At 43.2% G+C, this 21,942-nt stretch overlaps 1 protein-coding gene across 1 annotated transcript; it reads right to left on the bottom strand.

The window, feature by feature from the left end:
* Window positions 1-19,436: 19,436 nt before the first annotated feature.
* LOC125529588 (uncharacterized) lies at window positions 19,437-21,235 on the bottom strand. The gene is made up of 4 exons (XM_048693995.2): window positions 20,772-21,235; window positions 20,386-20,646; window positions 20,150-20,245; window positions 19,437-19,947 (listed from the first exon to the last, which is right to left on the bottom strand). The coding sequence occupies exons 1-4, from the start codon at window positions 20,988-20,990 to the stop codon at window positions 19,825-19,827; spliced, it is 699 nt and encodes a 232-aa protein (XP_048549952.1). The 5' UTR covers window positions 20,991-21,235; the 3' UTR covers window positions 19,437-19,824.
* Window positions 21,236-21,942: the final 707 nt, after the last annotated feature.

Here is a 21,942-nt window from a genome sequence, read left to right as displayed (position 1 = left end):
GCCGCCTCATTATTAACCATCATGGAGGTTTCAAGGAGGATGGTTGGGAAATTAATGCGGGATCCGTCCAGTTCCAGGCCGCAGTGACTTGGTCCTTTCTGAAAACAGTAGGAGTAGGACTACTAATAATTTCTAAAAGTAATTACTAATAGTACGGAGGTCCTAAAAAACGTACTCCCTCCTTTCATCTATATAGGGCCTAATGCGTTTTTCAAGACCGCTCTTGACTATTGACAAGATTAATAGTACATGACATGCATAATGTAAAAATTATATCATTGAAAGCTCCTTTCACTTACGAATTTGACGGCGTGCTTTGTTTAAGTTGCATGTCATATATTATTGCTCTAACATTTGGTCAAAGTTAGTCTCAAAAAACGCATTAGGCCCTATATAGATGGAAGGAGGGAGTACCGAGGTCCTTTTCGAAAAAGCAGGAGCAATTACCAGCATCGTAGTACCAGACTTGTCTGCCTTTGGACGCTTGCTGCCCTGAAAAGAATCTTGCAAAATCTCACGCGGGTCGGCTGATTAATAAAGCTTCAGATAGGATAACACCGATAATGGAAGGTTTTTTTTTCAAGATCTATTCATCAATCATGACAGTACAGAGAACACTAGAGATAATAAAAATTACAGCCAGATCTATAAACCATCCTCATTTATCGGAGCCGGACAAACCTTGTTATTATAAACATTCAGAAAGTCGTTGTGTTAAGGCTCCAAAGGACCAACACATCAGAGCAGCAACCATCAACGTTGAAAAGAGTAGTACTACACCCGTCCTGATTTATTAGTTCCTTTTGTATTCTATATGCTAATGTTTGATCTTAAAGTTAAGTAACAAAATATTAATAATGTCGCAAAAAATAATATAATTGAAAACTATGTTCAGATACGAATGCAACAATATAATTTTTCGTGACATACATTGATATTTTATTAGTTAAATCCATAGTCAGAATTTGGCACAAATTACAAAGGGGACTTATAAACCAGGATGGAGGTAGTAGATCGAAAAGATCAAACCTGTAACCACACGAACAAATAAACAAAAATTGAATCCAAATAGTGATAGAGGCGAAGGTGTCTCGATGTTTCGATGAGATAGCTATCGTTTTCTGTGTGAGTCGACTTTAACGATTCGACTACGAACGTGCGAGACGTCGTGTCTTAGCAATCGCTAAACCAACTTTCGAGGGTTATTGACCACGCCGGAGCACGATCAATCTGACCACGAGGGTCTATTTCCTGCGAGCAAACGAACCTGAGATTGTAATATGGATATTGCGAATATAAAAGAAAAGCTTTATTGATGAAAGTGGGGTTCTGTGACGTCTTTGTCTGGTCGTTGAATATAAACGAAGTACGCGAGTTGTAGCTATGGTGAATTTTAATCTAAACAAAACCAAAAAGTCTAAATAATGCCCTAAGGGCTATGTATATGGAGGAATATGGGAAAAATTCGTGACCCCTTGGAGGAGGGGTCCGAGACCAACCCTAACTCTGCTTTACCACACATACGGACTCTAAAAATAGCCTATATATTCAAGTACTTTGAAATTACATAGGTCTGGCCCAATAATAAGGTGACATGGCACCTATAATAGCCTTTGGACGAAATTTATGAAGTAGCATCTTGTATATTTCTTTCGAGCCTTCATGCACTCATTATAGTGGCTTCAAAGTCCTGAAATCATCACTTGAAACTATGTTCTTATTCCCCTTGTCCATGCCATAATCTCCATGCTTGATCTTGCTCCAACGTTCATCCTTCTTTTTCAAGTTAGGCCCCTCATTTGTAAGCAAAAAAAATGTCCAATTTAGGCAGCATCATATTCTCATGAACATTAGATTCTTTATCAAGAAACGAAAGTACCTGATAATTAATTGGCATGCATGAGCTCTAGTAATTGGTCCAGTATATGTAGCTGCATGAGTCGTGGGTGTAATTGTAGTATTGATGTCCTCATCAAATAGATCCATCGAAGATCAGCACCGAATTCCGCAAGATCCGACAGAGACACCCCCCACACATCCTTCGATGACACTATTTGCATCATCAGGGTAGGAATAGAACGTGAGAGACATTATTCCTACCGAGAGACATCACTACCGTCACACGGCCCCTACTAAAACGTTGAGCCTAACAAAAAACAAGAACGTGTTCCTCCCGCCGGCATGGCGCCAAGATCCACTGCACCTCCACGGCTCAAAGACTATCGAAGGTGGAGCAGATTGGCGCCGGCGCCTGCGGAAGAAGGAATGAGACTTTTTTTTAATGAGGTGAAGTAATACAGAAAACGTTGACCACTGATAATGGGAGTTCGATTATGAATCGTGCAATCTGATCAAACTGAGTGAGTAAATTCGATTTTGCATCAGGTACACGTACGAGTGGTTGTGGCAAAGTTGAACCATACTAATTTCGTTTGGTGGCGACACCCCACCGTATTTAAGCATGAACATTGTCGTTTGTTGCTGCGTGTTGACGGCTGCCGTCGAGCGACGGGGACCTGGCACTAGCTGCCCTAGCTGCACCCGTGGAGGAGAAGACACTCCGAAAAGCGACTGATTAGTGAAGCAAAGTGTTTTTTTTTTACATTCTCGTGAAGCTTCTATTAAATTGTCATAATATTTATATGAATGAAAGAAAGATCATCGGGCTGATCTAATTAAAATTAACGATCAGCCCCTAAAAATAAAGCATGCTTCATTAGATTGCGAGTTTTAAAATTTAAGCTTTTAAATTCATGAACTATATTATAGAAAATATAAAAACCGATGAATGGTCAATGATCTCATGAATGATTGCTCAGTAGCTCGCAAAACTTCCTTGCTCTACAACATCAACCACCACCATGCAATCACAAGCACCGAATCTGCTGAATATAGAGATCATCACAAAGGTCCATGACTTCTTTAATAGCAAGTGCTCCGAGTATAGTTGGGCCAGAAATGCTCTTGAAAAAAACTGTTGATGCTCCCAGAAAGGTTCTAACAAAGTGCTGGCATGGGGTATTTGGCGCGTCCCCTCTCCCTCGACAGGGCCACTCGGGCGTGCTGCGCGAGGCCTTCAGCCCAGTATTTCTTATTTGAGCGAATGTCTATCCTAGGCCAAGTCTGATTTGGGCCTTGTTTGGATACTCTAACTCAGTTAAAGGTTAAAGTTAGATTCTAACCCTGAACTAACTCTAAACTAACTCTAACCAAAGAGGTGCTTGGATGGCAGAGTTAGATGGAGCACGGATACAGCGAGGCGCCTTCACGGGAGGTGCGAGAGGGAGGGAGGGAGATGACGAGAAGCTTCGAGGAAGTGGGGAGGGATTTGCTGTGGTGAGAGCGAGAGAAAAAGGTGTTTTTTTAGTGGTCCCGAGAAGAACTAATCCAAATAAACACCTCTTGGTTGGGTTAGATTTTTTGAATGGGTTAGATACATCTAACCCAGACTAATCCTCCTATTTGGATATTTTTGGGTTAGTTGAGTCCAAACTAACTCTAACCCATAGATCTAAACAGGGCCTTGGTTGACGATGGAATGATTGGCCAACTGAAACACTCTCAGCCCATCATCTGTCAGACCTCTAGATTTTGAGCACACACAACTACAAAGGGAAGGAAGCAAATCCTTTACCTAGGCTATTGTAAAAGGGATGTCCTATGAAATCATTAATTAAGAGGTACACTTTGTTACTCTTGTAAAAGGTCACTCCCCACCTTTTCTGGTGTCGGCAAGTGACGCATTGCATGTGCGTTATTTGTCGCAACTGGAAGTTTTTTTTTCTTTTGCAAATCTGTTTTTTAATTGTTTTACCTCTTGAATTGTGCTTTCAAATCACAAATCGTTATCACCGTTGGATTTCTTGTGTCAAGATTTTCGAAACTAAATCCCATGTTAATAGATTACAATGAATATATTTTTCATAAAACCAAAAGAATAAACTAAAACTAAACTGAGAAAACAGGGAATAAAACCGAAAACCAAAAAAGATGAAAACAAAAAGGCTAAAAACCACAAGAAAAAAAAGAAGCCTAAAAAACCAGAACCCGAAAGCACACTTGTGCTTTCTCAATTTTTTTTTTGGGTATGCACAGTTGTGTTTTCCCCTCTTCAGGATGCAGCAGAAGCACATGTTGTGTTTTGTTTGATTGTTTGTTTCATATGTTATGTTTTACTTTTTACTATTCTTTATATTTCTAAATACTCCTATTATAGATATATCTCAAAAATTACATGACATAATTTTTTTAAAACTTCTACCATGCACTAGAAAATTTCCATGAAGCATAATAATTTGTTCATGCAATTTTAAAGAATGTTCATACCATTGAATAAAATGTTCACATGTTTAAAAATATGTTCATGACATTTCTTTAGATGTTCATGAAAATGTCCAAAAAAAGTTCGTATATTGTAAACAGTATTCATACATTCAAAAATTTATTTATTGAAACTCAAAATTTCTCACGCGTTTATAAATATGTTCATGAAATGTAAAAATTGTTCGCACAATTGTTTTAAAAACATCATAACACATAGAAAAAAAATGTAATATCATTTGAAAAAATCTTCATAAACAGTTGAGAAAACTGTTTGTATATTAACAAATGGTCATGGCAGTATGTTTAAATTTATTCACTATGAATTAAAACTATTTAATGTGCATTTTACAAATTTGGAACATGTATTCGAATAAATGTTAAGTGAGAATTTGGAAAATGTTGAACCTGTATAATTTTTTTTCGAGGTATATTCAAAATAAGTTGGCATGCATTTGAAAATAGAATAAATAAGTAAAAATATAAATAAATAAATGAAAGTAAAACATAAAAATGAGTAAAGAAAAACACAGCAAAAAAATGTATGAAACCTTTCGAAAACCAGGCGAAAGGTTTATAAAACAAATCCACACTGTAGCAAAGATGGTTCCTAAATCCGGCTGCAGACTCCTCGCACACATTTTGTTGGACTGGCCATTAGAATGATCGTTTGAGCCTAAGCCTTTGTTCTGTTTCACATTAGGTGATATCTAGCAGTTGCTCAAAAAGGTAATATATATCATTTACAGATCCTATCTATGTCAAGTAGTCGACCTTTCGCATAGGTACCTCTTGGGAAATCCTAAAAAAAAGATACCTCTTGGGCATCATTAAAAAATAGGTACCTCTTGGGCGGCCCACCCATCGAGCACTCACTCTGTAGCAATATATTCCTCTAGTTATTTTTCTTTTTTCTTTTACTAGGTTCCAATTGGTTTATTATTTTGGTCTAGAGAAAACATGAATATTTAAATATTTTTAGAGTGATATCTTTTACAAAACATATGTACAAATTTATTTAAAAGTTGACAATTTTTTGGAATACTGAATATTTATTATAATTCATGAACATTTTTAATTGGTGATTTTTCTAATTTATTAGAACATATTTTGAATTTTAGAAAGTTTTTGAAAAGAAAAGAAAAAACCCTGCCAAAACTAGTAGAGAAAACAATAAAAAGAAAATAAAACACCTGACAATAACCTTCTAGAAGTTTCCTAATCCCGAGAAAGCCGGAGTTAGAACCTTTCCAAAAGTGGAATATTGTACACATCGGTAACTACTATATGAGTAGGTCTAGTTAGGGCATGTACAATTGTTGATAAGATAGTCTTATCTTAAATCTTGCATATAATTTAGAGATGACCAAAAAAATATCTACAGTGAGTTATCTCTTAGCCTTATCTTTAATAACTAGTTATTCCTAAAAATATGGTGAGATATATTGTGATAAGAGATCATCTCTTGTTTTTTCTTAGATAAGAGAAGACGAGCCTTTTCTTATGAGTTATCTTTCCTCCACCTCATCATTTATCCTACATAGCACTTTTAAAATAGCACCATTATACATGCCCTTAGTTGCACACATCATTGTGTATGTGTGTTAGGATTTACTATTGTAACGGCATCTTCAACGACCGACCCGCCAACCCAACATCGCATTCATCCGTGAAATGAGGGAGACCAATCCATAGACATTGAAGCAGATGCTGGCCATCCAAAGCTATCTGCATACATTTCAAGCCATATTTTTTAATAAACCAGACAAGTTACATGCAAGCCGGATGATTTTCATACAAACTGATGTAATTCATTACATTTTGGAAAATTTTCATTACAAAAGACCGGACTTAAGCTAGCGTACAACAACGCTCGTCGTCCAAGTCCTTGTCGTTCCCTTTCGGCGACCATGTCCTCCATCTGCCATCTCCATGAGCGGCGGGGATAAGACCAGCGAAGTGAAGGTGTGGTTGCCGTCGAGGAACAGTAGAACATGGAAGACGGACCTGCCCACATGGGACTCGAGGCCCCACCGCCTCCCATCATCCTCGTCGAAGTTTGCGCCATGTCCGTCGCCGGTGGACATGAGGTCGATGATGGACGTGGACGGGTCGACACTGCCTCCTGCCACATGCGCCCTTGAAAGATCGGTGACGGCGCGTAGGACACACATCTGACGACGTTCTTATCCTCGATCACCTATGCCGCATCCACGTCTGGCTGCACCGGCTCTGTGTTATAACCGGCTGCTTGAGCACGCACGGCCTCGTAGAGTGCCCACTGCTCGGCCATGAACTTAGGGTTCGCCGCGGCTCGTTGCGGCCATGGCCATCACAACCACCTCGCACGTGCTCACAGTAGATTCCCCTGCGCCAGCAGGTACTGCTCCTCCGTTTGGGCGATGGTGAAGTGCGCCTTCACCAGCTCCATTGTCAAGTCGGCATGCACCGCCGCGGGCTCCGGTGCTGAGTCGTAGTCGAACTCCGTCTTCATCGTAGGGTCATCGTAGGAGACCTTGGGGGAGCTGGCCGGCGACCCACCTGGCATGGTGGCCCTGCCAGGCGGTCGCAAGGGCGGCCACCTCGTGCTTCTGCTAGGTCGAGAGGCTCTCCCGCAAAGCGTTCCCACTCACGGTCATGGCGGATGTGGTGCATGGAAGAAAGATGTAGAGTAGGTGTGTTGTGAGCTTGGTGTGACCGCCTTTAAATAGCGAATTTCGATTAGGCAAAGTGTCAGGGTGCGTCAATGGACGGGCGCTGGAGTTGGTTTCTGGGCTGGTGAGTGTACGAACATTTTTAAGTTCATGAACAGTTTGTAAATTTACAAATAATTTTTTAATGAACAAAATTAAATCCATGAAGAATTTTCAAATGCGTCAACTTTTTAAAATTTTGGTAATTCTTTGATAAATTTATGAACACCTTTTTTATTTTTATGAAAATATTTTCAATTTTGTGAATTTTCAAATTCTATTAAAACCCAAAGTCTCTTTTATTTGTAAGCAGTTTTTATTTTGAGAAACTTATTAGTAAGCCGCTAGTATCTTCTTTCAAGAGCAAGCGCGAGGAAAAAAAGAGCGAAGCAAGATGAGTGATGCTATTGGGCTTGGCCCATAGCACATTATTGGACCACCGCTGTGCATTTGCAATTCGACGCTTATGGCGCTGTTTTCGGTGAAATCACTAATTAGGGAGCAATCTTTTCAAAGTTCACTCCTATATCCCTTTTTCATAGATCTGTTTATTCAAAACGTTTTTTTATCGTAATAACTTTATTCCTCAGATAATAGCAAGGTCATTTACATAGTTGTGAAGAATAAAATCAGGGACGAAAGTCTTCCAAAACTTAGAAGTACTATTGCTAAAACAATGCTTTGCTAATCCATCCGCTAGCATATTTGCCTCTCTGCTACAGAACTCATAGCTAATACGTGCAAACTCCATTGCCAAGAGGGAGCACTCTGCCACCACAGGAACATCCACTCCCATATAAGCATCCGGGTCAGATATAGCTTCCAAAGCGCTCATACAATCCGACTCAATGATGAGATTTGTGCATCCCAGATTCGCTGCCAAGTATAGTCCAGAACAGATGGCCTGTTGGAAATATGCCCTAGAGGCAATAATAAATTAGTTATTATTATATTTCCTTGTTCATGATAATCGTTTATTATCCATGCTAGAATTGTATTGATAGGAAACTCAGATACATGTGTGGATACATAGACAACACCATGTCCCTAGTAAGCCTCTAGTTGACTAGCTCGTTGATCAATAGATGGTTACGGTTTCCTGACCATGGACATTGGATGTCGTTGATAACGGGATCACATCATTAGGAGAATGATGTGATAGACAAGACCCAATCCTAAGCCTAGCACAAAGATCGTGTAGTTCGTTCGCTAAAACTCTTCTAATGTCAAGTATCATTTCCTTAGACCATGAGATTGTGCAACTCCCGGATACCGTAGGAGTGCTTTGTGTGTGCTAAACGTCACAAAGTAACTGGGTGACTATAAAGGTGCACTACGGGTATCTCCGAAAGTGTCTGTTGGGTTGGCACGAATCGAGAATGGGATTTGTCACTCCGTGTAAACGGAGAGGTATCTCTGGGCCCACTCGGTAGGACATCATCATAATGTGCACAATGTGATCAAGGAGTTGATCACGGGATGATGTGTTACGGAATGAGTAAAGAGACTTGCCGGTAACGAGATTGAACAAGGTATCGGGATACCGGCGATCGAATCTCGGGCAAGTATCGTACCGATAGACAAAGGGAATTGCATACGGGATTGATTAAGTCCTTGACATCGTGGTTCATCCGATGAGATCATCGTGGAACATGTGGGAGCCAACATGGGTATCCAGATCCCGCTGTTGGTTATTGACCGGAGAGTCATCTCGGTCATGTCTGCATGTCTCCCGAACCCGTAGGGTCTACACACTTAAGGTTCGGTGACGCTAGGGTTATAGAGATATTAGTATGCGGTAACCCGAAAGTTGTTCGGAGTCCCGGATGAGATCCCGGACGTCATGAGGAGTTCCGGAATGGTCCGGAGGTAAACAATTATATATAGGAAGTGCTATTTCGGCCATCGGGACAAGTTTCGGGGTCACCGGTATTGTACCGGGACCACCGGAAGGGTCCCGGGGGTCCACCGGGTGGGGCCACCTGCCCCGGGGGCCACACGGGCTGTAGGGGGTGCGCCTTGGCCTATATGGGCCAAGGGCACCAGCCCCAAGAGGCCCATGCGCCAAGAGAAGAGGAAGAGGAAGAGTCCTAAAGGGGGAAGGCACCTCCGAGGTGCCTTGGGGAGGAGGGACTCCTCCCTGGCTGCACCCTTCCTTGGAGGAAGGGCAAAGGCTGTGCCCCCCCTCTCCCTTGGCCCTATATATAGTGGGGGGAAGGGAGGGCAACCAAACCTAGGCCCTGGCGCCTCCCTCTCCCTCCCATGACACATCTCCCTCCTCCCGCAGCGCTTGGCGAAGCCCTGTTGGAATCCCGCTACTTCCACCACGCCGTCGTGCTGCTGGATCTCCATCAACCTCTCCTCCCCCCTTGCTGGATCAAGAAGGAGGGGACGTCGCTGCTCCGTACGTGTGTTGAACGCGGAGGTGCCGTCCGTTCGGCGCTAGGATCATCGGTGATTTGGATCACGACGAGTACGACTCCATCAACCCCGTTCTCTTGAACGCTTCCGCGCGCGATCTACAAGGGTATGTAGATCCACTCCTCCCTCGTTGCTAGATGACTCCATAGATAGATCTTGGTGACACGTAGGAATTTTTTTGAATTTATGCTACGTTACCCAACAGTGGCATCATGAGCTAGGTCTATGCGTAGTTTCTATGCACGAGTAGAACACGAAGTAGTTGTGGACGTTGATTTTGTTCAATATGCTTGCCGTTACTAGTCTTATATTGATTCGGCGGCATCGTGGGATGAAGCGGCCCGGACCGACCTTACACGTACTCTTACATGAGACTGGTTCCACCGACTGACATGCACTAGTTGCATAAGGTGGCTAGCGGGTGTCTGTCTCTCCCACTTTAGTCGGATCGGATTCGATGAAAAGGGTCCTTATGAAGGGTAAATAGCAATTGGCATATCACGTTGTGGTCTTTGCGTAGGTAAGAAACGTTCTTGCTAGAAACCCATAGCAGCCACGTAAAACATGCAAACAACAATTAGAGGACGTCTAACTTGTTTTTGCAGGGTATGCTATGTGATGTGATATGGCCAAAAGGATGTGATGAATGATATATGTGATGTATGAGATTGATCATGTTCTTGTAATAGGAATCACGACTTGCATGTCGATGAGTATGACAACCGGCAGGAGCCATAGGAGTTGTCTTAATTTATTTATGACCTGCATGTCAATATAAACGTCATGTAATTACTTTACTTTATTGCTAACCGTTAGCCATAGTAGTAGAAGTAATAGTTGGCGAGACAACTTCATGAAGACACGATGATGGAGATCATGGTGTCATGTCGGTGACAAGATGATCATGGAGCCCCAAGATGGAGATCAAAGGAGCTATATGATATTGGCCATATCATGTCACTATTATTTGATTGCATGTGATGTTTATCATGTTTATGCATCTTATTTGCTTAGAACGACGGTAGTATATAATATGATCCCTCATAATAATTTCAAGAAAGTGTTCCCCCTAACTGTGCACCGTTGCGACAGTTCGTTCGTTTCTAAGCACCACGTGATGATCGGTTGTGATAGATTCCAACGTTCGAATACAACGGGTGTTGACGAGCCTAGCATGTACAGACATGGCCTCGGAACACATGCGAAACACTTAGGTTAACTTGACGAGCCTAGCATGTACAGACATGGCCTCGGAACACACAAGACCGAAAGGTCGAGCATGAGTCGTATGATAGATACGATCAACATGAAGATGTTCACCGATGTTGACTAGTCCGTCCCACGTGATGATCGGACACGGCCTAGTTGACTCGGATCATGTAATCACTTAGATGACTAGAGGGATGTCTATCTGAGTGGGAGTTCATAAGATGAACTTAATTATCCTGAACATAGTCAAAAGGTCTTCGCAAATTATGTCGTAGCTCGCGCTTCGGTTCTACTATTTAGTTATGTTCCTAGAGAAAATTTAGTTGAAAGTTGATAGTAGAAATTATGCGGACTAGGTCCGTAAACTGAGGATTGTCCTCATTGCTTCATAGAAGGCTTATGTCCTTAATGCACCGCTCAGTGTGCTGAACCTCGAACGTTGTCTGTGGATGTTGCGAACATCTGACATACACATTTTGATAACTAAGTGATAGTTCAGTTAAACGGTTTAGAGTTGAGGCACCGAAGACGTTTTGAAACGTCGCGAAACATATGAGATGTTTCGAGGGCTGAAATTGGGATTTCAGGCTCGTGCCCACGTCAAGAGGTATAAGACCTTCGACGATTTTCTTAGCCTGCAAAGTAAGGGAGAAAAGATCAATTGTTGAGCTTGTGCTCAGATTGTCTGAGTACAACAATCATTTGAATCGAGTGGGAGTTGATCTTCCAGATGAGATAGTGATGTTTCTCCGAACTCATTACCACCAAGCTGCTAGAGCTTCGTGATGAACTATGATATATCAGGGACATATATGATGATCCTTGAGATATTCGCGATGTTTGACACTGCGAAAGTAGAAATCAAGAAGGAGCATCAATTGTTGATGGTTGGTGAAACCACTAGTTTCAAGAAGGGCAAGGGAACAAAGGGATACTTCATGAAACGGCAATTCAGCTGCTGCTCTAGTGAAGATACCCAAGGTTGAACCCAAACCCGAGACTAAGTGCTTCTGTAATAAGGGGAACAGCCACTGGAGCAGAATTACCCTAGATACTTGGTAGATGAGAAGGCTGGCAAGGTCGATAGAAGTATATTGGATATACATTGTGTTGATGTGTACTTTACTAGTAATCCTAGTAGCACCAGGGTATTAGATACCGGTTCGGCTGCTAAGTGTTAGTAACTCGAAATAAAAGCTACGGAATAAACGGAGACTAGCTAAAGGTGAGCTGACGATATGTGTTGGAAGTATTTCCAATGTTGATATGATCAAGCATCGCACGCTCCCTCTACCATCGAGGTTGGTGTTTGCGTTGAGCATAGACATGATTGGATTATGTCTATCGCAATACGGTTATTCATTTAAAGAGAATAATGGTTACTCTGTTTATTTGAATAATACCTTCAATGGTCTTGCACCTAAAATGAATGGTTCATTGAAATCTCGATCGTAGTGATACACATGTTCATGCCAAAAGATAGTAATGATAGTACCACCTACTTTTGGCACTACCACGTAAGTCATATCGGTATAAAACGCATGAAGAAGCTCCATGTTGATGGATCTTTGGGCTCACTCGTTTTTGAAAAGTTTGAGGCATGCGAACCATGTCTATTGGTGTATATGCATGAAGAAACTCCATGCAAATGGACCGTTTGGACTCACTTGATTTTGAATCACTTGAGACATGCAAATCATACCACATGGGCAAGATGACTGAAAGCCTCGTTTTCAGTAAAATAGAACTGGAAAGCAACTTGTTGGAAGTAATACATTTTGATGTGTGCAATCCAATGAGTGCTGAGGCATGTAGTGGATATCGTTATGTTCTTACTTCACAGATGATTTGAGTAGATGTTGAGTATATTTACTTGATAAATCACGAGTCTGAATTATTGAAAGGTTCAAGTAATTTCAGGGTGAAGTTGAAAGATCGTCGTGATAAGAGGATAAAATATCCATGATATGATCATAGAGATGAATATCTGAATTACGAGTTTGGCACAGAATTAAGACATTGTGGAAATTGTTTCACAACTAATACAGCCTGGAACACCATAGTGTGATGGTGTGTCCGAACATCATAACTGCACCCTATTGGATATGATGCATACCATGATGTTTCTTATCGAATTACCACGATAGTTTATGGGTTAGGCATTAAAGACAACCACATTCACTTTAAATAGGGCACCACGTAATTCCGATGAGATGACACCGAATGAACTATGGTTTAGAGAAACCTAAGCTGTCATTTCTTAAAAGTTTGGGGCTGCGACGCTTATGTGAAAAAGTTTCAGGCTGATAAGCTCGAACCCGAAGCGGATAAATGCATCTTCATAGGACACCCAAAACAGTTGGGTATACCTCCTGTCTCAGATCCGAAAGCAATAAGGGATTGTTTCTGGAATCAGGTCCTTTCTCGAGGAAAAGTTTCTCTCGGAAGAATTGAGTGGGAGGATGGTGGAGACTTGATGAGGTTATTGAACCGTCTCTTCAACTAGTGTGTGGCAGGGCACAGGAAGTTGTTCCTGTGGCACCTACACCAATTGAAGTAGAAGCTTATGATAGTGATCATGAAACTTCAGATCAAGTCACTACCAAACCTCGTGGGATGACAAGGATGCGTACTACTTCAGAGTGGTACGTAATCTTGTCTTGGAAGTCATGTTGCTAGACAACAATGAACCTACGAGCTATGGAGAAGTGATGGTGGGCCCAGATTCCGATAAATGGCTCGAGGCCATAAAATCTGAGAAAGGATCCATGTATGAAAACAAAGTGTAGACTTTGGCAGAACAACTCGATGGTCGTAAGGCTGTTGAGTGCATATGGATTTTAAAAGGAAGACGGACAATGATGGTAAATGTCACCATTAAGAAAGCTCGACTTGTCGTTAAGAAGTTTCCCGACAAGTTCAAGGAGTTGACTACGATGAGACTTTCTCACTCGTAGCGATGCTAAGAGTTTGTTGGAATTATATTAGCGATTACTGCATTATTTATGAAATCTTGCAGATAGGATGTCAAAACATTGTTTCCTCAATGATTTTCTTGAGGAAAGGTTGTATGTGATACAACCGGGAGGTTTTGTCAATCCTGAAAGATGCTAATAAGTATGCAAAGCTCCAGCAATCCTTCTGAGGACTGGAGTAAGCATCTCGGAGTTGGAATGTATGCTTTGATGAGATGATCAAAGATTTTGGGTGTATACAAAGTTTATGAGAAACTGGTATTTCCAAAGAAGTGAGTGGGAGCACTATAGAATTTCCAATGAGTATACGTTGTTAACATATTGTTGATCGGAAATGATGTAGAATTTCTGGAAAGCATGCAGAGTTATTTGAAAAATGTTTTTCAATGGAAAACCTGGATTAGGCTGCTTGAGTATTGAGCATTAGGATATATGAGGATAGATCAAAACGCTTAATAGTACTTTTAAATGAGCACATACCTTGACATGATCTTGAAGGTGTTCAAGATGGATCAGTCAAAGAAGGAGTTCTTGCCTGAGTTGTAAGGTATGAAGTTAAGACTTAAAGCTCGACCACGGCAGAAGAAAGAGGAAGGACGAAGGTCGTCCCCTATGCTTTTGTCATAGGCTCTATACGGTATGCTATGCTGTGTACCGCACCTGAAATGTGCCTTGCCATGAGTCAGTCAAGGGGTACAAGAGTGATCCAAGAATGGATCACAGGACAGGGGTCAAAGTTATCCTTAGTAACTAGTGGACTAAGGAATTTTCTCGATTATGGAGGTGATAAAGAGTTCGACGTAAAGAGTTACGTCGATGCAAGCTTAACACCTATCCGGATAGCTCTGAGTAGAGATACCGAATACGTATAATGGAGCAACAATTTAGAATAGCTCCAAGTAGAACAGTCATTTGGAATAGCTCCAAATGTAGCGTAGTAGTTGCATCTACAAGATGACATAGAAATTTGCGAAGTACATACGGATCTGAATGTTGCAGACCCGTTGACTAAAACCTCTCTCCCAAGCAACATGATCAAACCCAGAACTCTTTGAGTGTTAATCACATAGTGATGTGAACTAGATTATTGACTCTAGTAAACTCTTTGGATGTTGGTCACATGGCGATGTGACCTGTGAGTGTTAATCACATGGCGATGTGAACTAGATTATTGACTCTAGTGCAAGTGGGAGACTGTTGGAAATATGCCCTAGAGGCAATAATAAATTAGTTATTATTATATTTCCTTGTTCATGATAATCGTTTATTATCCATGCTAGAATTGTATTGATAGGAAACTAAGATACATGTGCGGATACATAGACAACACCATGTCCCTAGTAAGCCTCTAGTTGACTAGCTCATTGATCAATAGATGGTTACGGTTTCCTGACCATGGACATTGGATGTCGTTGATAACGGGATCATATCATTAGGAGAATGATGTGATGGACAAGACCCAATCCTAAGCCTAGCACAAAGATCGTGTAGTTCGTTCGCTAAAGCTTTTCTAATGTCAAGTATCATTTCCTTAGACCATGAGATTGTGCAACTCCCGGATACCGTAGGAGTGCTTTGGGTGTGCTAAACGTCACAACGTAACTGGGTGACTATAAAGGTGCACTACGGGTATCTCCGAAAGTGTCTGTTGGGTTGGCACGAATCGAGAATGGGATTTGTCACTCCGTGTAAACGGAGAGGTATCTCTGGGCCCACTCGGTAGGACATCATCATAATGTGCACAATGTGATCAAGGAGTTGATCACGGGATGATGTGTTACGGAACGAGTAAAGAGACTTGCCGGTAACGAGATTGAACAAGGTATCGGGATACCGGCGATCGAATCTCGGGCAAGTATCGTACCGATAGACAAAGGGAATTGCATACGGGATTGATTAAGTCCTTGACATCGTGGTTCATCCGATGAGATCATCGTGGAACATGTGGGAGCCAACATGGGTATCCAGATCCCGCTATTGGTTATTGACCGGAGAGTCATCTCGGTCATGTCTGCATGTCTCCCGAACCCGTAGGGTCTACACACTTAAGGTTCGGTGACGCTAGGGTTATAGAGATATTAGTATGCGGTAACCCGAAAGTTGTTCGGAGTCCCGGATGAGATCCCGGACGTCATGAGGAGTTCCGGAATGGTCCGGAGGTAAAGAATTATATATAGGAAGTGCTATTTCGGCCATCGGGACAAGTTTCGGGGTCACCGGTATTGTACCGGGACCACCGGAAGGGTCCCGGGGGTCCACCGGGTGGGGCCACCTGCCCCCGGGGCCACACGGGCTGTAGGGGTGCGCCTTGGCCTATATGGGCCAAGGGCACCAGCCCCAAGAGGCCCATGCGCCAAGAGAAGAGGAAGAGGAAGAGTCCTAAAGGGGGAAGGCACCTCCGAGGTGCCTTGGGGAGGAGGGACTCCTCCCTGGCCGCACCCTTCCTTGGAGGAAGGGCAAAGGCTGCGCCCCCCTCTCCCTTGGCCCTATATATAGTGGGGGGAAGGGAGGGCAATCAAACCTAGGCCCTGGCGCCTCCCTCTCCCTCCCATGACACATCTCCCTCCTCCCGCAGCGCTTGGCGAAGCCCTGTTGGAATCCCGCTACTTCCACCACGCCGTTGTGCTGTTGGATCTCCATCAACCTCTCCTCCCCCCTTGCTGGATCAAGAAGGAGGAGACGTCGCTGCTCCGTACGTGTGTTGAACGCGGAGGTGCCGTCCGTTCGGCGCTAGGATCATCGGTGATTTGGATCACGACGAGTACGACTCCATCAACCCCGTTCTCTTGAACGCTTCTGCGCGCGATCTACAAGGGTATGTAGATCCACTCCTCCCTCGTTGCTAGATGACTCCATAGATAGATCTTGGTGACACATAGGAAATTTTTTGAATTTATGCTACGTTACCCAACATGGCCATTAGCTCAGCTGATCCCGCGCTTGAGACATGAGGTAATGCTAATGTTGCCGCTCCCAGAAATTTGCCCTGATCGTCACGGGCGACAACTCCACAAGCTCCACTGAGGTTCTCCTCATGAAATGATGCATCAACATTCACCTTTATAACTCCCATACTTGGCTTCTTCCACACTTGATCATTCTTGCGGATGGGCTGGTTTGGAGTATTTACATGAACAAAATTGGTAGCAAGTACCCGAATTGAGATTGCTGATTGCTCTGGAGTTGGGACAGTCTCCCCCTTCGCAACTTGCCTCCTTTGCCACCATATAAACCACATGGCCATCAGGATGAGCTCGGTAGTGGGAATATCATGTGTAGTCATATGCAGGCAGATCATAATGTCCAAAGTGATAGACCCGGATCGGTCCTGCACAACTGCTCTGTCGATCTCCTCAGTTAACCCTAGTGATGACCACAGTTGCGTTGCTCTATCACATGTGAACAGACAATGTTGAATGTCTTCCAAACCAACTTTGCATGTCGGGCACTACGGGATCAAGGGTACGTTGAATTTTATCACTTAAACTATGCGTTCAAATCTCGAACTGTTTTCACCTTGAATTCCCCGTGTCGAGATATTCAAAACTAGATTCCATGCTGACAGGGTGGCGAACTTTAAAAAATTGAATGAAAAAACCGAACCAAAAGCACGTCTTTTTTTTCCTTTCCGAAAGAGGCATGACTGTACCTCTCGCGGAAGCAAATCTGTGCATCTACGAGAAGTAAATCCACGCCTCTCATGGAAGGAAAAAGAAAAAAAAACATGTTTTTTCGTTTACGAGAGGCAAGGCCATGCCTCTCGCGGAACGAAAAAGAAAAAGAAAACAAGTTTTTTTTTCATTTTCGAGAGGCACGGCCGTGCCTCTCGCGAAAAAAGAAGATTTTTTTTTCATTTCCGAGAGGCACGTCCCGTGGATGCAAAACTATGCCTCTAGTGAAAGGAAAAAAACATATATATTTTTTACATTTCTGAGAGGCACGACCACGCTTCTCGCAGAAGCAAATCCGCGCCTCTTGTGGAAGCAAATCTTTGCCGCTCACGAAAGAAAAAAAAAGGAACATTTTTTTTTGTTTCTTAGGGGCACGACCATGCCTTTCGCGTAAACAAATCCATGCATCTCGCGAAGCAGAAAAAAAACGCGTTTCCAACCCATTTGCGGAGCTGGACCCCCCGCTCCCCAGCTTTTTTCTTTTCCTTTTTTTGACTTTTTTTATTACTATTTAAATAATTCTGGATTTAAAAAAGTTTCAAAATTATAAATTGTTGTGATTTAAAAAACTGTTAAAAAATCATAAAATGTTCATGGATTCAATTTTTTTTTCATGATTTAAAAAAATGTTCACATATTAAAAAATTGTTCATGAGGTTAAAAAAAGTTCATGAATTTTAACAAGCGATTTCATATTTAAACAATGTTCACAGTAGTGTAGGAAATATCCGTCAAAATAAAATTTGCACGTATTAAAAAATTATTTGTAAATTACAAAATGTTCATGATTATTTTTTTCTGAAAAATTCAAAAAATGTTTGAGAATGTATAAAAATTTTACTGAAATTTCTAAGAATGTTCATTGATTTAAAAAATATTCCTTGACTCAAAATAATGTTCAATATTTTAGAAAATGTTCACTGATTCAAAAACTAATCCATGAATATGTTTTTTTACGATGTTAAGAAATGTTCATAAATTTGGAAAATATTCAGGTTTCCATTAAAAATTACAATTTAGAAAAAAACACGAATTTAAAATTGTTCTGAAGTAAATAAGAACCGGGAAAAATCAAGGAAAAATTTTAAAATAAAGAAAAGGGAAAACGAAAAAAAGGAGAAAAAAATGAAATGAAAAAAGAAAACCAAAAACCGAAAACCGAAAACGAAAACGAGCCAATTTGGCCGGCCGAAATGTACGCAACTGGACGTAGGGGATGCGCGCGGCGCGCCAAATAGGATGCCCGGCCATTTTCGTCCTTGCTCGTAAAAAGCACATAGGGATTACTGAATGCTTCTTAAACGGTCCGACCCATATAGCGGGGGAACACAACAGTGTGGTTTTTCCGGTTTGAGGAACATCCTAGAAGCTTCCTTCACCTGTTTTTTCTCTTTCCCTGTTTTTCCTATTTACTCGGTTTTATAGAGATTGGAGAATTTTTCCTGTCAAAGCCACAGAGTCATTACTAAAGAGATCAGAGAATGGCCAAAGTCCTTTTCTACCTGTAGCATAGAGTTTAGGAGCTCTAGATGTTGACCGCCATGCTTGGTTAGGTCAACCAAGGGATCTTTTATCTTGGAATATCATGATGATTTAAATAAAGCTTTGCGAGTTTGCCTAAAAGAAGGCTAAACCCAACAAATAGATTTGAAAATTCATTAGCAAATCTTCTTGTTTCATTGTTTAACCTGTTCACCCACTGGCACAAAGGTCAAGGAAGGGCGGGGCCAAGACATGCGAGTTGGATTGAGCTCAACCCAACATTAGATGTTTATAAAGATCATTAGCAAATCATTACTATCTTTTACTGTTGATTGATGACACTGTTGCAGTGAAGATGAGCTCCAATATGCCTGCCTTGCCCTTGGTGCACCTATTTTGTCCTTGCCAATTGAGGAACTTTCTTTATCATACGATCCAACATGGACCAGGTTTCACTATCAGAATTTCTAATAACCGAACAACATAACAAAGCATCCCATCCCAGACTCCCAGTGCATATACAAACCAAAAAATAGAAGGGAGTTCGTTCTGGCGCCTATTGCTAGCAGATTACTGACAACAAAACTAGGAGTTCAAAAGGACTGTAATGGGACAACGCAAAACACCAGGAGCTACGCGCATCAACAGAGGGCACGTCATGCATGTATAAAAAATGCAGGTACAATCTACACATTCAAATTATACACCAAAACGGCATTAACAAGAATAATCCAATCTAACAACTGTGTAAGCAGCAAGAAGAGAAGCTTAAAATCCTCTACAACTACAAACAGTAAGGAGGCAAGCGGTAGTGCTCGGAAAGTATTTCTGCACAAGAGTTGAATTGCTACAGTGTGTATATATGCATCCTTTGTTCGGAAGATGCTTGCCTGTGGAACAATTGATATGCTACATGAACAATCCTTTTTTCTTAGCCAGAATCGGGCAAACACGGCGGGTTTTGTACATACAAACGATCGATGGATCTCATCCCGCCAGAAAGCAAGTAATTTGCTCAAGGTTGCAAGCAAGATGTGTATGTACATGGATGTATCACTTGGCATTGACCTTGGCCGCCGCCGCCGCCGGCCTCTTCTTCCCGAGCTTGTACCTGACCATCCTGAGGATCCTCAAGAACCAGTAGGCGCTCACCAGTTGCAAACCCGCAGCCATCGCCTGGCGAATCGGAAAATAACATCACAGAAAAGGAAATTAGTAAGCACTACATACGGAAAAAGTTGGCGTTTGAAATAGGTACGGTTTTCTTTTTTTGGCAAAAAAGAGAAAGGTGAAGTTGAGATTTGGGTTCGAGACCGATAAGGAGCGGAACGGCGGAATATTTGTTTGGTTCTTCTGGGCTTATATGGTTACAAAATACCTTGATAAGGATGGGGTAGTCTGTTGTCAAGGTCACGTAGGTGAGGTACGGTCCACCAACCATCCGTCCCACCGAAAAGGTCGCCGCAAACAGAATCTGCACGTACGCGGGGGAGAAGAGAGACATATAGTTAATTATAGCACTGTTCACAGCAGACGAGAGAGAGAGAGAGAGAGAGAGAGAGAGAGAGAGAGAGAGAGAGAGGGAGAAGAAGAGGTTGAGGTCTGTCTGTGTACATCGACGAGGAGGTTGAGGTCCGTGTCCTTGACGCCGAGCTCCTTGAGCATCTCCCTGAGGTGCAGCAGCGGGCTGGAGATCTCCGTGATGAACATGCAGGCCATCATCTCCGTGCCGCACCTCTGGTAGGCCAGGCCGGCGCCGATGCCGACGATGCTCACCAGGTGGTGCACGGTGTTGTCGAGCCGCACGTCGCCGTTGAGGTGGCAGCACGCCGCGTCGTAGATCATGTACGACAGCGTCACCGCCAGGGACTTCATCTGTTTATCGATGGACACACGTACGTACAGCGAGGAAAGAGGACGGAGTCAGTGCATGCGCGCGCGTGTATCACGGATCAGCGAGCGCAGCGGTGTGCGGTGGCGGTGGCGGTGGCGGTGCGTACCTGGCGCGGCGAGGAGGGGGCGTTGAGGGGGCAGACGGGGCACGACCACTCCTGGACGGAGAGGCAGGCCATGCAGACGGCGGCGACGGCGTGCATGGTGGAGACGGCGCGGTTGCAGAACTCGTAGGAGCGCTTCGGCATCAGCGCCCGCATCACCAGGAACGCCGTCGACCAGAAGGCCAGCCCGGTCACCACGTAGCTCAGCACGAAGTCCTCCATCGTTTCGATACGTCCCCACCCAGCGCGGCGGCGCGGAGACCTGACTTGGACGATTATATGATATAGAGGGACGATCGATTGGCGGAAGGAGGAAGAAACAACAATGGTGTCGAGCAATCGGCGACGGGAGTATATAGGGGCAGAGGGAGCGAGGAGGTCACGGAGGCAGCGTGAGTGACAGGTGCGGAGTCGGAGTAGAATACTGTTGCGATTGAGCCTTTTCGTTTAAGAGGAAGAGGTTTCAATGGGGGCGGTTGGGGACGGATACGGGTCTAACTCCAATCCGCTGGGCATATGTACCGTGTGAGAAATAATTTGATGCGCACTTAAAGCGCCGCCTGATTAATTCGTTCCTGACTCTGATGATGAGTGGCACTGTAGCACCCGTGCGGTTTGTGTTCTCCTTCTCCAAACGCAACCAGTTTTGACATGTTTCCTATGACACACCATTGTTGGAGGTGTCATCAGGATCTTATCCACGAGTATCTACAGCCGGACTATTCAAACATCCCCTGTTTATCTGGGCAGACGGTCCGGTCCATGACATGTCATAAAATCGCGGACAAAATCCTAGCCACTTCAGCCCCACATATATTCGTCCCTATTCATATCCCGGACAAAACCCTAGCCACTCCGCCCCTAAGCTCCGTTCCAACGATATCCGGCATTCTCTGACATGGCGGACAGCGGATTCGACTTAGAGATCTCCTGATTCGCCGTCTGGGACCTCGACCCATGCAGGGAAGAGGAGGAGATGGCCATCCGCATGGCTCTCCACCGCTCCCGAGAGGAGTGCGCCTAACTGCGATCGGAGTCGACCCTACAGAAATCCATTGCGTCGGCAGAAATGACACTCAGATCGGCCGAGGCTAGTGGCTCCAAGCATGTAACCGTGGCCTCACCGGACGCAGTGACCACCGTCTGGCGCCCCAACTCCGGGGTCACGGTGCAA

The sequence above is a fragment of the Triticum urartu genome, chromosome 3A (assembly GCF_056163025.1).
Source record: "Triticum urartu cultivar PI428250 chromosome 3A, HENAU_Tu73, whole genome shotgun sequence".
NCBI classification, from domain to species: Eukaryota; Viridiplantae; Streptophyta; class Magnoliopsida; order Poales; family Poaceae; genus Triticum; species Triticum urartu.
This window is presented reverse-complemented; position numbering and strand designations above follow the sequence as displayed.

Coding starts and splice junctions, on each gene's coding strand:
- LOC125529588 (XM_048693995.2), bottom strand. CDS start 20,990: ATGGAGGACTTCGTGCTGAGCTACGTGGTGACCGGGCTGGCCTTCTGG. Junction 20,246..20,385: donor ACCTCAACCTCCTCGTCGAT/GTACACAGACAG, acceptor GCGTACGTGCAG/ATTCTGTTTGCGGCGACCTT. Junction 19,948..20,149: donor ACTACCCCATCCTTATCAAG/GTATTTTGTAAC, acceptor CCGATTCGCCAG/GCGATGGCTGCGGGTTTGCA.